The sequence below is a fragment of the Vanacampus margaritifer genome, chromosome 9 (assembly GCF_051991255.1).
Source record: "Vanacampus margaritifer isolate UIUO_Vmar chromosome 9, RoL_Vmar_1.0, whole genome shotgun sequence".
In the NCBI taxonomy this organism is placed as follows: Eukaryota; Metazoa; Chordata; class Actinopteri; order Syngnathiformes; family Syngnathidae; genus Vanacampus; species Vanacampus margaritifer.
The window spans coordinates 21,019,344-21,036,994 of NC_135440.1; the positions used below are offsets into that span (position 1 = coordinate 21,019,344).

The following is a 17,651-nucleotide window of genomic DNA, read 5'->3' on the forward strand; positions in this document are numbered from 1 at the left end:
CGATGCCGATCACCGACTCAATATTTTAGTTTTATCATTTCTTTCGAATTTTATGACCATATCATATTTACATATCGATAAGCATACGCGAGGCTGTAAAAATGTGCAAGTATCATCAAAATGTGTGTGTTGGGGGGAATTTTATGTTTGGTCAAACGTATTGGGACACCAACAAGGTGTGAAATGCCAAGTTGGGTCCATGAAGATGCAATTGAGGTGTTTGAAATTGCGCCACCTTTGGGAAGTCAAATGTAAAGTTTGGACAAAAGTATTGGGACACCTACAGAAAGCGATTAAAAAAAAAAGTGTTTTGGGGGCAAGTACTGTACTGGAGCACATTCAAGCTTTTGCATTGGGAACTTAACTTACTCGGCATCAGCAACTGTAAGGATGCAACATTAAAGACATCTCGTTCTCGAAATTTAAAACGGGACTGTCCAACAATGCAACATTTTCTTTATTCAACATTCAATTGACAACAATTGCTGCTAGCTTCCGTCTAAGTGGAATAAATCAACAATGATGACAAGACACAAAAATTGATGAGTTTTTTTTTCCCATTTGTTTCGTAAAAGTACAGTATTGTCCCCATCGTTGTCTTTCATAGTCAATTCAAATGTTCTTGTGGTGGGTCTTCACAGTCCTTTGACCACCACGGCCTTCGGAGAAAAATTGTCCATATTTTTAGCATCGCTACGTTGGCGTCGCAGGTTGAGGAAGCTGAAGCGAGCCTCCAGGTTGAAGCTCCTCTTGGTGGCGGCCATCGCGCTGCCGCTGTTGTTGTTCTGGTTGTTGTTGATGACGGCCGGCCCGTTGTCCAACGTCACCTCGGCGCCTTCCGCTCGCTCACCTGCGACGCAAGGAGGGAAGGGTCGGAACCCGTGTCAGGGACCACACAATTTGGATACACAATTTGTTGTATTGGGACGCCTACAGTTCCGTTTTAACTCATTCACTGCCATTGACGGCTATAGACGTCAAAAAATCATTTGAACTATTTCTATTAATTAAATTTTTTTTCCACTTTTGTTAACAAGAGTATGAAAACCTAGAATTTTTTTATTGTACATTTAGAACAGATATAAAATTTGTGATTAATCGTGAGTTAATTAGTGAAGTAATGCGATTAACTACGATTAAAGATCGCCTGATGCGCTTAATTTTTAAAAATCTTTTCTTTCTTTTTTAAAATCAGGCGATTAAAATTCTTAATTGTAATTAATTGCATGACTTCAATAGTTAACTCACAATTAATCACAAATTTTACATCTGTTTTAAATGTACACACATTTTTTTCTTGGTTTTCATACTTTTAACAAAAGTGGAAAAAAATGTTAAAATAATAGAAACCGTTCAAATGATTTTTTTTGACGTCTATAGCCGTCAATGGCAGTGAATGAGTTAATGTAGAACAGGAAGTACTGGGAGTGAAGAAAATATTTTTGGACAAAAGTATTGGGACACAGAAAATGAAACAAACGTTGGACAAACATTCAGACCGGAATTGAAGAAAATATGGACCCCCCCCAAATATGACAGAAAAGTGTAGAAAATTGACAGAAGTATGAAAACACAAGAAACTGCCCCCCCCCCCCCCAAAAAAAAAAAGCCCACTCACCTCTCTCCAGCTCGCACTCAGGCGACGACGCCCCGCTGCACTCGCTTCGAGGGCCGAGCACGGGCGAGATGAAGCCGAAGTCCGACAGGGAGACGGAGCTGGGCAGGTCCAGGCTGCAGGGCCTGGAGGGGGGCGAGGACGAGGACGAGGAGCCGGATGGAGTCGGTGATGGACAGGGGGAGGAGGAGGAGGAGGTGGCGAAGGAAGAGGAGGAGGTGGCGAAGGAACACGGCGACTGGAGCTCCTGAGGGCTGCTGGGAGAAGAACCGAGACTGCACGTGGAACGCGAGTCTTCCTCGGACGCCGCGCTGCCGCCGTTGCACGCCTCGTCGTCGAAACACACCGACATCACTGTGGGGGGGGGCGAAATGGAAGGATGAGGTTTTTCCCGGTTACACTTAAACGCACCTTCACTAGTAGCTACATCAAATGGCTGCCTGCACTGTGTTGTTTTGACAAAATGGACGCTGAATGCTGAGCCTTTCTAATTCGCAGACCAAAACACCTTGAGTTGAATTTGTTGCGTGACTAAGTTTGCAATTCAATTTACTAGTGTATTAAATCAATGTTTCCAAGTGAAATGACATCATGCGGGTGACGTTCCAGACCACTCCCACAACAAGAGAAATCTTCAATAGGCATGTTTTTATAGCTTTTGCGACACTGAATCTTTTTAAGGTCCTTAACTCATTCGCTGCCATTGACGTCAAAAATATATTTGAACTATTTCGATTAGTTTTCCATATTTGTTAATAAGAGTATGGAAACCTTAAAAAAAAATAATGTAAATTTAGAACAGATATCAAATTTGTGATTAATCGTGAGTTAATTATTGAAGTCATGTGATTAATTCGATTTTTTTTTGTTTTAATAATTGACCTTACTAGTTAACTCACAATTAATCACTAATTTTAGATCTGTTCTAAATGTACACCAAAAAAAAATCTTGGTTTTCACACTTGTTAACAAAATTGGAAAAAAATGTTAAATTAATTTTTGACATCTATAGCCGTTGGCAGTGAATGAGTTAAAAACCCTTAACATAATACACATTTAAACTCAACAAGAGAGAGCAAAGGCAAAGGATAACAAAAATATTATAGTAAGAAAAAGAAAAAAGTGCTTTCTGTAGGTTTAGAAAGCAGGATTGAAGAGGACGTGACATTTCATAGTCTTAAGCAAAACTAGGTTGATCTGAAATTTAAACATTTCCTTCCAACCATTCTCTGAAAATATATTTGATCATAATCTGGATGATTTGTTGTACTGGAAAATTTCCGATCGCGTCTTATTCATCTTACTGGAAATGCCATCGGACTCCATCTTGAAGCCGGACGATTGGTCCCCGTTTCCGCCTTGGCCGTCGCCCTCTGCGCCGACGCCCCGCCCCCGCGGGCCCATGACGGAGCTGCGGCGGCGCTCGTGGATCTCGTCCGAGATGGCCTCCAGGTTCCCGAGCGCCGTCTTGTACTCGGCCTTGGCCTGCGACAGTTTGGCTTGATGTTCGTCCACCGTCTTCTTCAGGTTCTGTTCGGGAGAAAAATGGCGGCACGGTCACCGTTGTTGGATGGTCGGCTTCAGGTTCGAATGAAATAAGACTGAGCTTGTCGCGTACCTCCAGCTGCAGGTAGAACTTGGCTTTCATCTCAAAGTAGGGCCTGCGGAAACGGAAGGAAAACACAAAACAGGAAGTTGAAAATGTAATGAGTTGATAAAAGACAAACATGAATCTGAAGACTGATGTTGAAAATTAAAATAACATTTTTCATGGTTCTTACTTTGACTTGCTGATGGTGCGTTTGAGTTTCTTCTCCAGCTGCTTCATGCGAGCGATGGCCGCCGCGTGCTTGGCCGCCGTCTCCTTGTGCGCCGCCTCGCTTCGGACCTTCTCGTGGTCCGCCTCCAACACCTGCGAGAGCCAATCGCATCCCATCAGCGCATTCTGCGTACAAAATCCACTCATGGGGGCCAAAGGGGGGGGGGGGGGGGGCGACTGCTGACCCGCTGCGTGGCGTGGTTGAGCATCTCCTGCCAGGCCGAGTCAAAATGGCGGCGGTCCTCCTCTAGGAGGCGCTGCTCGGCCAGCGAGATGGTCTCCTTGGCGGCGCGAAGGACCTCGGAGGCTCTCTGGAAGTCCTGCGTGGCCTTCTGGGCCTCCAGCTGAGCCTGAAAGGCGCACGAGCCACATGTTTGCGAGATTGTGACCCAACGGATCAACAAAATGAACAGATAAGAAAGAAATCGCTCCTGCTAAATCACTCCCACATCTGCCAAACCGCTGACGTCATCACATGCTCCTTGTAACTCAATTAGCATTGCTGGTTAGCGTGTAGCGTGACGCCAACAACCGCCGCCTTGTTGGAGTCATGTGGTTGGCGGCTACCTACACTCGCCGCCGTTGTCCGTGCGGACCCTGGGCCAGCTAATGTCGTCAAAAAAACGTGTTGCTGTGGTCGGATTTTGGCGCAAGTGCGTCGTTGTTGTTTACTGTTTGGGCGCCAGCTGCGGTTTTTCCAATGATTTGATTTTGCCATGCAGAAATAAGAAAAACAATTTTAGCTAAGCTAGCAAGCAGATGACAAAAACGAGGCTTTTTCTTCTTCGTCCCAGTTTGTCCTCAGAGGGGCTTGTTAGCTTCACACCAGAAATTCTGTCTTCATAAATAAGAAAGGAAAATAATCTGTGGCTGCTTTTCTTCAGATGGAAATAAGGCAACAGAATTAGCAACAGTTCAAAATGTAGGGGTGTCAGGTGATTAAAATTTGTAATCATAATTAATCGCAAATTTTATATCTGTTCTAAATGTACAATAAAACGTTTTCAAACTCTTGTAAACATAAAAGTGGAAAAAATGTTGAACTCATAGAAATGTGGCTTCACCTTTTAGTCATTGATACAGAAATTTTATAATTCATAAAATTGAGTGAAAATGAAAAAGATGTACTGTACTGTAAAAAACGAGTGTAATATTGATTTGTGTTGTCATTTTCTGCCACGAGACGGCATAATTGCATTCGTGAGACATTGCTCAGTGCATTTTTCTTTTCATATAAAGAGCTATCTAATCTTTAACATAGCTTGTTAAACTGTGCACATTTTAAAAAAATGGTAAAATACAACTTGACCCCCGTCTCCACAAATATATACATTATTATCGCAAAATTTTCGGCTTCGTTGCGACTGGAATTAATCGCGCGTTAAAAAAATTCAGTGGCGTTAGAGGAACTTTAAATGAACTCAAAATTCACACACTCATTTTGACACCCCTATTTAAAATAGCAGCAGGCATTTGAACAGGGGGGTGTAGACTTTTTCTACCCACATATAATAATATCCCAGGCTGTGTGTAAAAGGCGAAGGCAATAAAAATGCTGACTGTACGCTTGTGTGGCCGTTGTGTAAGACAGCCATGGATTCTTATTCCTGGCATGACTTTGCAGTGTTGACAAAAAGCAGGTCAAGTGAAAGGACAAAAGAAGGAAGTGGGATGCCAATTTCGCAGCAGTGCACTCGGCAGAACAAACGCTGGCAACTTTCACTGCTTAGCTTCATGGCGCTGACCCGAATGAGTCACCGCGCATCTTCCTCTCTTCTCCCAGCATGCAACATACCCGACCGCGATGCTAATGTCACCGCTAGTTGAAATATAATTTTCTTTCTTGTGAAAAGTACGTTAAATGTTGAAACATGGCTGAGTTCAGCCTCCTTAAGCCTGGTTAACTTTGCAGCATGAAAATTTGGTTTGAAGCGGCCATTTTAGGCTCATGTAAGCCGTTTCTAAATATCCTTCTAAGACTTTTGTCCAGGAGACTTTTTCCCACTGCTGCCGAATTTGAACCAATTAGCCTGATAGCATAATTGAATAAAGACTGTTTTGAATGTGTTTGGAAAACAAGAAAAAAAAATAGAACAAATTCAAACAAGTAGTGTCCAGTTGTCTTGATTCAACTTGTGAGGATTAGCTGGGCGATTAAGAATCTACGCAAAGAAAAAATTATGCTAATAGGCTAACAATATTAGCCAGATGCATAATGATAAATTGCAGATTTGTCATTATTAACTTGTTTACTGACATGAATTCATACAAAAAAAGATTATTAAAAATTAAAGACAAGAGGCGATAATTTTTTTTAATTGTAATTAATCGCATGACTTCACTAGTTAACTCACGATTAATCTGTTCTAAAATCTAGGTTTTCATACTCTTTTTTACTAATAAAAATTGTTCAAATTAATTTTTGACCTTTATAGCCATCAATGGCAGTGAATGAATTAAAAAAAAAAAAAGATTATTAAAAATTAAGGGCGTCAGGCGATTAAAGTTTTTAATCGTAATTAATCGCATGACTTCACTAGTTAACTCGCGATTAATCACAAACTTCATATCTGTTCTAAATGTACAATAAAAACAATTCTAGGTTTTATACAATTGTTAAAAAAAGTGAAAAACATTTTTAAGTAATAGAAATAGTTCCAATTAATTTTTGACGTTTATAGCTGTAAATGGCAGTGAATGAGTTGATGAATAAGTGAAAAGTAAATAGTAAAAATAAACATGTTGTCCTGCATACATTCCGATGTAACTCGGATTTCCTTCATACGAGTTCTTTCACTAAAGTTGATCCAAATTCCAAACTGCATTCAAGGTTGACTCCCCACAGCGGGAACTCACAAACGCCAATTTGCTGGCAGCCAGAAGCTGATATGCAAAAACACAATTCTGGATTTGATCTTCCAGCGGGAATTGAGGTCAAAGGCCCCCAGCGCCGCCGCCGCCTGCATTATCTCCATACACACGCCTCCCCCCCCTTTTTTATCATCACACTGACAGTGATGGAAGACGGGAGAGCGAGAAGAAATAGCGGGCAAAGCATTGAAATCGAATTTGCCGGCGGAATGGAGACAAGGAAGCCTCAGTGCCGCAGCCAAGATATTTTTATCTGCCGCAAACAGCATGAGGGAGTCGCGTCTAATTGAGTCGAGGCTGCCTTGCGTGACGCCATGTGGGCCATCAAAGACATCGGCGCAAAAAACAACAAGTGCTTCTTAGATAAATAAAAAATCAATAAAAGACTTCAGAGATCACAAGGATTTTATTGTTGTCGCGTCGCTTCTGATTTTTCACTTCTGGAGGGTCAACATGAGGTGAATGACCGGCGGCTACATTCTCGCTAGGGACGCTATTTAAGCTAACATGCTAAATTACAAACGTGAAGCAGCTTTGAAGGTGGAAAGTGACACGGTAACGTCGTTATTCAGTTCAAATAAAGCCAAACTGTGACACTCTTCTACTTTGCCTCGTCCTCCTTGTTAAAGTTGAATGTTACGATGCAGCATTTTTCGAAGACTTTGGCCTCAAAGTAGTTTGCAACGTGCAAAGTTTGCAGATGGTGACAACCAACCATAAAATGTCAAACAAAAAACAGGACAGACGATCAAATCTACAGCACAGTCATGTGCTTCACTTACTCATCGTGTCTGAAAAAAATGTATATATATTTTTTAACTCATTCACTGCCATTGACAACTATAGACGTCAAAAATAAATTTTACCTATTTTTATTAGTTTAACATTTTTTCCCCCCATTTTTGTTAACAAGAGTATGAAAACCTAGATTTTATTTGGTACATTTAGAACAGATATAAAATTTGTGATTAATCATGAATTAACTAGTGAAATCATGCGATTAATTACGATTTTAAATTGTAATCGCTTGATGCCCCTAATTTTTAATAACCTTATCTTTAAAAAAAACAACATTAGTTTAATTTGTGTAGTTGTTTTTTTTTTAAAGCAAAAATTATTAAAAATTAAGGACGTCTACAATTTTTAAAATTAATTAATCGCATGAGTTCACTAGTTAACTCACGATTAATCACAAATTTTATATCTATTCGAATACCAAAAAAATTCTCTCTAGGTTTTCATACTTTTGTTAACAAAAGTGGGAAACAATGTTAAATTAGAAATAGTTCAAATGAAATTTGCAGTGAATGAGTTAAGTGTCTACCAACTCACCACTAAAATACGGAATATCGTTTCATTTGTGATAGCGAGTTATCACCAACATACCGCGCAACCCTTCTACAGAATATGCAATACCAAAAACACACAATGAGAAAAAGGAAGTAAGTATTGTGGGCTTTCCAGTTAAAAACTAACTTCTGCATTTCACAAGAATGAAGGCGCCGAAAGCCAAGATCTTTGCGTGTTGATTTAAAGTGGAACAAATTTTTTTAAAAAAACAACGGACCTGTCGGGCAAGCCGTCGAGCCTCCCAGTAGGGCTTGGACTCGTCCACCGCTTTCCCGATCTTGTTGAGGAGCTCGTCCAACTTGACGGTGGCCTCCACCAGGACCGAGCGGAACTTCTGACGGGCATCCTGACAAAACAAAGATGACTTCAGTTAGTCTCAAAGCGTGACATGCGTACAACTAGTGGTACAATGGCTCCCCCTACTGGTATGCAAAAGAATCACTGAAACAAATTGCAACTGTTAGAGTGGCTTAAACTTTTTTGGAATCCAGTATAGTACATTTGATAACTACAATTCAGTTGTAATTAAGTATTTTTGTTTGTCTTTTAGAACATTTAGACATGTACAAGTTTAACTCATTCACTGCTATTGACGGCTCTAGACGTCAAGAATTAATTTGAACTATTTCTATTAGTTTAACATTTTTTTCCCACTTGTTAACAAGAGTATGAAAACCTAGATTTTTTTTATTGTACATTTAGAACAGATATAAAATTAATGATTAATTGCGAGTTAATTACAATAAAAAAATTGAATTACCTGACACCCCTATTTTTTTTAATAATCTTTTTTTTATTTTTAATAATCAACTCAAGTAATCATTTGGAGCCATTTTTTAAATTTATTTAAAATTGTCCAAAATCCTCTGATTTCAGCATATCATCTGTAATTAACTGATTTCAGTAGTCCTTCATTAAAAAAGAAAAGATTATTAAAAATGCCTCACGATTAAATGCAGATTTTATATCTGTTCTAAATGTACAATAAAAAAAAAAATTCTAGGTTTGCATACTCTTGTTAACAAAACAGGAAAAAAATGTTAAAACTACTAGAAATAATTCAAACTAATTTTTGACGTCTATAGCCGTCAATGGCAGTGAATGAGTGAATAAGCAATACATTTAACAATCATAATGTTCAGTTATTAGGGTAAATGATTGCGTGTTTGCTGACTTCACCAAGACATCATTTGGTCATAAGAGCGACGAGTGGGACTTTCACCTCTTTTATAAAGTCACTGACCTACAATCATAAAAACGCAAGACGTGGCACAAATTGCTCACAGCTTGCGGGAAACGATTCAAATGATCAAGTTTTTCAAAAATTCAAGCACAGGTGCATGTAAACCATTTTCAAAATTGTATTAATTGTAATTGTGTTGACTGACAAATGGCTAAAAAAGGCTTCTAAAAATGTTTGTTATTGAATTTGTGTGTGTTGTATAAACATACAATTTGAATAATATACCCTAAATACTACAATACTGCCTATTTTTGGATAAACCTTATAAAGTTCTATATTAATTGGTTATTTTTAAGAGACATTATTGTGCATGTACATTGCAAAATACTTTTAATGTTGTAAGTACGATCTATTATCAAGCTTAATTCCTTCTAATTCAATCATCCTGGTACAGATGTGTCTAATCTTTGTGGAGATTGTCCTGCTGCTGACTAATAATAATAATAATAATAATAATAATAATAATGAGGATTGCGTAACGCGAGTGTGACGATGCGGCACATCCATGCGAGCGCTATAAATATCCCGGTGCATTGTACGTGGCTCCACGTCACCATACTGACCTCCAGCGTCGTCTCGCATCGGTTGATGTCGTCCGACGACCGGTTGAGTTGCTCCAGCTCGCCCTGCAAGACACGAGAGGCCATATTGTCACATCATAATTTCTCCACATTAATATTACTCCAGCGGTTCATCATTAGCACTCGGGTTATTCCGCTTCTTTAGTTCCGGGCCACAAATGAATTACGTTTGTACAACAGTTGTTTACAGTCGCTCACATTTGTGCTGCCAAATGGATTTGTTCTGTTTTTATTACAGCAAGGTTGAATTCCGAATGAATTGGATTTCAAGCTGTAAACCAGAACGAAGTGTGTTGCGCTGTGAAGGATTATTCACGGATCCCGTTTGTCCACTGTTGATACAACAGTACATGTACATTAGAGAGACAGAAACGTGCAACTAGCAGGTGTGTTAGCGCTTCCTGTTTCAGCGACCACACAGAAGAAGTTTTTCTAAACTTCCCCATTTTTTTTAATTGAATATACTACAAATATTAAATATTTACATATAATCTTACTTATTTAAAGAATATGATCACATTTAAAAATATATATTTTTACATACACTATTAATAACATAATTGCATGTGACGGCAAGCAATAGGACTTGCTTTGCTGAAATTTTAAAAATCCTAGTTTTTAATGTTCTGAAGGTATGGTGTAATTGTATGTCATGTTTGTAAATGTTTCTGTACATAGGGATTACTACACTGAATCTTGATTTGAAGAAAATTGTATATTGAACTGAAATCACAATATCTGACAGAAAAATCGAAATTAAAATATTTTCGTCATATCGTTCAAGCAGTCCTACTTGTAATTTAATATTCATGCAAAGTTGCGAACACCCCGCCCCCACCCCATTTTATTAAAAAATCCTTCACAAACACTTGGTATACAGTCAATATTTTCCCACGGAAAGCTGGGGTGATTTATTTGTAATTTTTATGGGAACAAGCGAATATGCGAATTCATGGTACCAAACCGCGAGATTGCGGGGGTACATTTTCTATTTGAGAAGTAGTCTTTCTGCTTTTTTCAAAAAATAAATAAAAATACAGTTCGCTGTATTTAACTTAAAGTTTGTGTACAATGAATCCTTAGGAATTGTTTGTTTATAAACATGTATTAAAATTCGTTTAAATGTTTTTATTTAACTTTAAGTCTAACGACACATTTTCTCCATTCGGTCGTCAGCTGTCATTCTAGTGTCGCATCTAATTGGTGAAAGACACAAAATGGATGACAATCGTGTGAAAACAGCTTTAGGACGTCGTCGTTTACACCGGAGGATGATTTACAAATATATGTTGATGTTTAGGTTTAAAATAAGACGTAAGAATGGGGGGGGGGGGGGGGTAAGGGGATTCTACCTGGATGCGGGGGTCCACATCTTCATCCTCGTAGTCCGCCTCGTCGTCACAGCGATGGGGGTCCATTGTTCGAAACCCGACAACGAGCCAGCCCACAGAAGCCTACGTGATGAGATGCTCAACAAGTCGGCCCGACGAAGCACATCACGCGTGCCTTTTTTTATTTGTTCTCTCCGAACACGACGGAACCGAAGCGGGCCCGGACTGTGTTCTTCTCCTCCTGTCTTCTTTGCTCCACACTGCCGCTCAGTGCTGAAATAAATGACCTGAATTTTGTGACTTCTCTTCTTTTGTGAGATTATTGACCCGCCTTTTCCGCTCCTCGCTTGATTTGACAGCTCATTATTGCTGTCAATCTGATGACAAATTCCGGTAACGCCTTCTCATTTGCACACAGTCCACATTATGTTAATTAGCTTCTTAAAGGCAAAGTGCACATTTACTGGAAGCTTAACTACGCACACCATCTATTCAGTACAACAGAAAACTGTTATCAGAGATTTTCATTTAACATTTTTAATTGTGAATTGTAAGTGTATTGCATTGACTTTAAGGGGGATTTTTTTCCCCCGTTTTTGTTTGTTGGACTTTTTTTTTGTTTTTCATTTTCATAGTATTTTTTCTGTTTCATAAAAACATTAATTTCCTGTTTTTACACTATTTATTGTTCATATTTTTTTTCATTTACCCCGTTTTTCCTGAATATATTTTTTTAATGACAGGGAATTACAAAAAAAAAAATCCTGCTCGTGTTGGGCACATCCCCAAATTTATTTATTTTTTTTTAAATCTGGTAAATGAAATGGTTTAAAACAGTTAATCTCACACACTAACATACTCACACACATTAACATACACACACACATCGTACACACTGTACAATACCGTATATATGTCTCCGCACAGGCTTCTTATTCTTAGAAATGCAAACTGAAGACGCTTTGTGATGGCACAGCTGCGCTTTCGAGGGGCATCTCGTCCTCTCAATTAGAGACAGTACCCAGAAATGCGGAACTCGGTTAGCGTCATTAGCATCGCTTCCATATAGCCCCATTGGCAACCATTACTGCTCGTTAGCGCTTGATCCAATTGTCTGTCTGATGGACCGAGTTGCTTTGGTGTTTCCAAAATGTTGAAATTAGATTATGTACACAGTTTTAGGTCCATGTACTAGTACAGTTTGTCTACTAGTGCACTCGAGTCTATTCTCCTAGTGTGCTGAATTGTCCTACTAGTGAGACGATACTAGTACCGTAGGTTATCAAGGATGCTGAATAAACGGCTTATCATGTACGCAACGGATTGTAGTATGACAAAGAACACTTGTAAGGACGCCAAGTTACATATTCAACATCAGATCTAAAAATACAACATGGTGACCTTTACACAGTCGAATAGACATGACGAGTTCTTTTACTCAGATAACCATGTTTACACTTTGAGGCTGAACAGTGTGTTCATTATGCTTGTGAAGGATTGAATGAATGAGAGACAACTTCTTCAAAAGAAACAAAAGAATGTAGGCTGAAAAGCTTTTTAGCACCTACTCTTTGCATATTTAAAAAACAAAAACAAACGTGTTTAGAATTTTTTAAAAGAGCACGTTTGTAGATACGATTTCCAAGTGACCCCAAACTTATGCACAGAAAATTACGAATTTATAGGATTAATTTGATTGACTGTGACATTTAATGTGCTTGTAGTTGGATTGAGCCTATTTAACTCATTCACTGCCATTGACGGCTATAGACGTCAAAAATTCATTTGAACTATTTCTATTAGTTTAACATTCCCCCCCACACTTTTGTTAGTAAGAGTATGAAAACCTAGAATTTTTTTATTGTATTAGAACAGAAATAAAATGTGTGATTAATCGTGACTAGTGAAGTCGTGCGATTAATTATGATTACAAATTTGAATGCCCCTAATTTTTTAAAAATCTTTTCTTTAAAAAAAATATACATAAAAATAATAATGGAAAGATTATTAAAAATTAGGGGCATTAAGCGATTACAATTTGTAATTTTATATCTGTTCTAAATGCACAAACAAAATTCTAGGTTTTCATACTCTTGTAAACAAAAATGGAAAAAAATGTTAAACTATTAGATATAGTTCAAGTGAATTTGAATGAATTTTTGACGTCTATAGCTGTCAATGGCAGTGAATAAAAAAGCATTGCTTCTCTGTCGTTTCATCTGTAATTGCCAACAATTGCCTGCTTTGTGACCTCTTTAGCTAACAAGTTTCAAATTGACTGCGAGTGACGCGCACCCGCTCTCCCTGATATTTAATTATTGGTTACTTCATTAAGTTGTTTTGCCTTCTTTTATGACCGAATGAATTGTCAATATGTCTCGTGTGGTATGACCAAAAAAAAAAAAGAGTCACGTGCTCATAAGTTGACCTAAATTTTGAGCACAACTGTACATGTACAAAAGCTAAAGTACTGCTTAACACTATTCTTACAAATCTCCTTAAATAGTAAGTACAGTAAAGTATTGATACTTTGTTACTCCCCACCACTTTGTCCGTTTATCCGGAGAGTCTACACGCTAAATCATGGCATCCGATCTGCTCCTATTTCTACATATCTATATGAATCCATCCGACTGGCTCGGATCCTTCACGCTCTACTGACCCCCATAAAAGACAACTTCTCCGTTTCTTCATGATGAACTTACGCAAGTGGACTCCCCCCCCCCCCCCCCCCAACACCTTGGGCGCGCTCCTTCGTGCGGGGGGGAATAACAGGATGCGTGCTTGTGGTAACACGCCTCACGCCAAACACAGGAAAGGAGACAGGAAGTGTCTCCACCTCGTTTGACTCCAAGGTTGTGACAGGGCGAAGGCGATTTTGTGCCGTCGTGTTATGTGGCCTTAATGTTGGTCATCAACAAAGTTCAAAGTTCATTAACACAAATTTCAAGCTGCTGAACTAATTTCTGCATACACTTTAGAGTCGACGGATAAAACTAGTATAAATCTATGGACTACTAGTACAGATGGATGTACAGTATAGCTAGATAGATGCGCGGGCATGTAAATGTTATTTAAAAAAAAAGTAAATTTACACTTATACACAAGCTGCAGACTGACAAAAGTGTCATTTCTTCTGTCTCTCGTGAAAATAAATGACATGACATAAAGTTACTGGAGTCAGCTTTTGCAGATGTTTTGAGGAAGTTATGCAACTGCAAAGTAAAAGCTTCAGGCAGGACCGGTCACATGACCTTCTGCTATGTTTCACTTCCTATCAGCTTCCCCAGGATGACCCACGGGAACTTGTCGCTTCACAAAAACAGGACCGTCTTTTTACTCACATTTATGACGCGAAGAGGTGAATTATCAATGCCATCCTTTTTACGCGGGCTCGTGGCCTGAAATAAATTCAAGAACATTTAGGGATTAACCTGATAAACATTTTAAATAATCATGGTTAAAAGTCCATTAACTCATTTACTGCCATTGACAGCTATAAACACCAAAAAATCATTTTAACTATTTCTATTAGTTTAACTCCCCCCCCCCCCCCACTTTTGTTAACAAAAGTATGAAAACCTAGAATTTTTTATTGTACATTTAGAACAGAAATGAAATTTGTGATCAATCGCGAGTTAACTAAAGTCATGCAATTAAAAACTTTAATCGCCTTACGCCCCAATTTTTTTATATTTTCTTTCTTTTTTCTTTAACTTCATTCACTGCCGTTGACGGCTATAAATGTCAAAAATTCATTTTAACTATTTCTATTAGTTTAACATTTTTTTCCCACTTTTGTTTACAAGAGTGTGAAAACCTAGAATTTTGTTATTGGACATTTAGAACAAATATAAAATTTGTGATTAATCGTGAGTTAACTGGTGAAGTCGTGCGATTAATTACAATTTTAAAAAATGTATCGCCGCTTGCCCCTAATTTTTAATAATCGTTTTTAATTTTTTTTAAGAATTTATGGCAGTGAATGAGTTCATTTACATTGTGGCTCACAAATCAACTACAATTATCTTTAAAAAATGGGACAACTGATGGATATGTTCCAAAATGAAATGAAAAATACAAACAAATTACAACTTTGTCAAATATAAATAATCACTTCCAGAACTTTGACCATTCAGCATCAAGATTCGATTTTGATGAACTTGCTCTGTAAAAAAACTCTCGGAACGCAAAGTCCTTCTTTCTTGTTGACCGTCTCCCTCTGGACGTACTCGTTGGCGACGCAGCGGAAGCCCGCCTCTGAGAAGAGCGCCGCCAGGAAGTCTGGAAACACACCAACGCAGTGCATGCTGGGATGAGGCATTTGAGAAAAAAACTACGCTGATGAATCTGACATCACATACATGTTGTGAGGCTATGAAACCGTGAAAGGCAGACCAGGTGAGGGCCAAATTTTTTGTGTGATTTTACCTTTTTATTCTAGCATTTTTGTAATTTCATCCAAATATTTGTTTTTGTATTTTTCCATTTTTTTTAAAACATTTTCTCAATATTTCTGCATTTATTTCCTAATATTTTTTAGCTGTATTTTTTCTCCTACCCACAACATATTTTTTTTAAACATTTTTTCATCTGCTAGTTTTTTCCTTTTATATAAGTCTCATATTTTGATATTATTTTTTAATATTCAGGATACATCAGATTTTTTATTAATTCTTTAAAAATATATATTTGTAGTTATCATGAAGTATATATATTTTTTAGATTTCTTTTTGCCCCTGTATTTTACTTGGAATATATTTGCATTTATTTCTGCTTTTTATTCATTTTTAAATATGCGTCTCATATTGATCAATGTCGCGGCCGTTCAAGAAACTCCCGCGTCTGTGAATGCTGGTCTGTCAGCATTCAACCGTGAGGATGTGAACAAGTACGCACCTTTGGAGAAGAAGTAGGATCTGGTTCCATCCTGTCGCACGTAGAAGCTGTCTGCCAGCTTGCTGCTGGCTTTGAACCTGCTCATGGCGTGATCGTGCACGCCGTAGTCTCGGAAGAGAACGGCGCCGCCGGCTTTCAGCACCTTGGGAAATAACACAAATATTTATTTTAATGTATATATGTGGGAGGGATACAAATATTTGCAGACCCGTGAGTTTGGAGCACTTCCCCTTGCGATAAACTGGTTCACTGTATTCAAAATGGCCGCAGCCACATTTGCACTCGTACCCTGTGGATGTTGCGCACAGCCAGGGCCATCTTGTCAGGATGGATGGCGGACAGCACGAAGATGAGCGTGGCAGCGTCCACGCTCCCCTCGGGAACGTTGTCCCTCAGGTCGTCGTGCGTGAGGTCGCACTGGAAGACGGCGCAGCGCTCAGGGTGGCACAGAGGATTCTTCTGTTGGAGCAAACAACAAACATGTCATTCCTGCTCTTCATTGGGCACATATACGGTGGATTGAAGTCTACACACCCCTGTTGACAAATTAGACCGAGATGAAATACAAAAACATTTTAATTTTAGACAAATTTGACTATTTAAATAGCAAGAAGGGCGGGCTCACTTTGACAAAGTCAACGGCTCTGGGCGAGAAGTCGCAGGCGTAGACAAAAATATCGCGATCATCCTCCAGCAGAGGGAAGATGCAGTTGCCCACGCCGCATCCCGCCTCCAGCAGGACTAACCTCTGCGAATCAGACTGCAAAACAAACACGGCAAAAAAATCATTTATTTACATATTGTTTCATTTATATTGTTTTAGAAGCTGTCGGACTTCATGGTATATCACTTTAATACCTTCTTTTAAAAGTCACCAGTTGCTACTTCATCTTTAGCAAACTGACTGATTTTGAGTGTTAAGTGTACCTTAGTGACAAAATTTAAAGAGAAACGACCACTTCCTATACCATCATCAATTACCAAGAAGCTTGTATGCACCAAATTTGAACTAACCCATTCAAATCAAATCAAAATTTCAAAGCATTTATTTGAGGCTTTGGCTTATTTTAATAACCTGTCTGCACGTTTTGAGCTCGTCGAACTCTCTACTGGTCCAGTGTCGGTCTTTGAAGAAATTAGTAGTATTTCTTTTGTAGAACAAGTCCCAGTTCTTCTGCGCTTCTTTCTCCAGCTTCATCTGCTTAAAAGCGGAGACCAAATTCTGCTCTCCTCCGGCCTTTTCCTCCTGGTTTAATACTTGTTGGTTGACTTCATCCTTCACTCCGCCACCGTCGTTTTTATCACAAAGTGTGACGCTTTCCTTCAGGGGGAAAGTTTCATTCTTCGGCGCGGCCATGCTGCATTAAAACCTTCCCGTTGACTGTGTGCTATACTGCAGACAGCGCATATTTAATTTCTAGTAAATTACTCCACGGAGATCAGAAATTACGCAAATATTCAAGTCAAGACATTTTAAAATGTGCTGTTTTGGCACCCGGCTCCATGCTGTCCTTCAGATTAAATGATCCGTGTTGAAACTAGTTCCGGAAACCACAACCATCCATCTATGATTCAACCAGGCCACAAAATGATTTTATATTATTTCACTGTTTGATATGTGTCTTATTTCACTGATCACAAACATTTTCATGACTTTTGTTTGCATTAGGATACACTCATGCAACAACATTACCACCCCCCCCCCCCGCCCAAAAAAAAATGTCCGTGTAGAAACAAACTACGCAACAAGTAGAGAATTCATTGTGTAAAAACAGGTCACATTTTGAACAAGTGGTCTCCCTTATACAAAGTGTCCGTGTAGACTAAAAAGTGAAAACTACACACTGTTGTGTTCACTGCATTAAAATGATAATTTGCTCTCAAATAATTCCGCTTTATAATTTTTTAACCATATTTTGCAATAAAGGGAAAAGAGCGTCTG

At 38.7% G+C, this 17,651-nt stretch overlaps 2 protein-coding genes across 2 annotated transcripts; both read right to left on the bottom strand.

Annotated features, from left to right (window-relative positions):
- Positions 1 to 439: 439 nt before the first annotated feature.
- On the bottom strand, positions 440 to 11,230 carry sh3bp5b (SH3-domain binding protein 5b (BTK-associated)). Its single transcript, XM_077574566.1, has 9 exons — positions 10,832 to 11,230; positions 9,462 to 9,524; positions 7,873 to 8,001; positions 3,620 to 3,784; positions 3,397 to 3,527; positions 3,234 to 3,276; positions 2,920 to 3,145; positions 1,619 to 1,969; positions 440 to 850 (listed from the first exon to the last, which is right to left on the bottom strand). Exons 1-9 carry the CDS (start codon positions 10,895 to 10,897, stop codon positions 636 to 638), a joined length of 1,389 nt encoding a protein of 462 aa, XP_077430692.1. The 5' UTR covers positions 10,898 to 11,230; the 3' UTR covers positions 440 to 635.
- A 348-nt stretch (positions 11,231 to 11,578) lies between these two features.
- Positions 11,579 to 17,252, bottom strand: mettl6 (methyltransferase 6, methylcytidine). The gene is made up of 5 exons (XM_077574567.1): positions 16,785 to 17,252; positions 16,335 to 16,469; positions 15,998 to 16,168; positions 15,710 to 15,851; positions 11,579 to 15,094 (listed from the first exon to the last, which is right to left on the bottom strand). The coding sequence occupies exons 1-5, from the start codon at positions 17,064 to 17,066 to the stop codon at positions 14,952 to 14,954; spliced, it is 873 nt and encodes a 290-aa protein (XP_077430693.1). The 5' UTR covers positions 17,067 to 17,252; the 3' UTR covers positions 11,579 to 14,951.
- Positions 17,253 to 17,651: the final 399 nt, after the last annotated feature.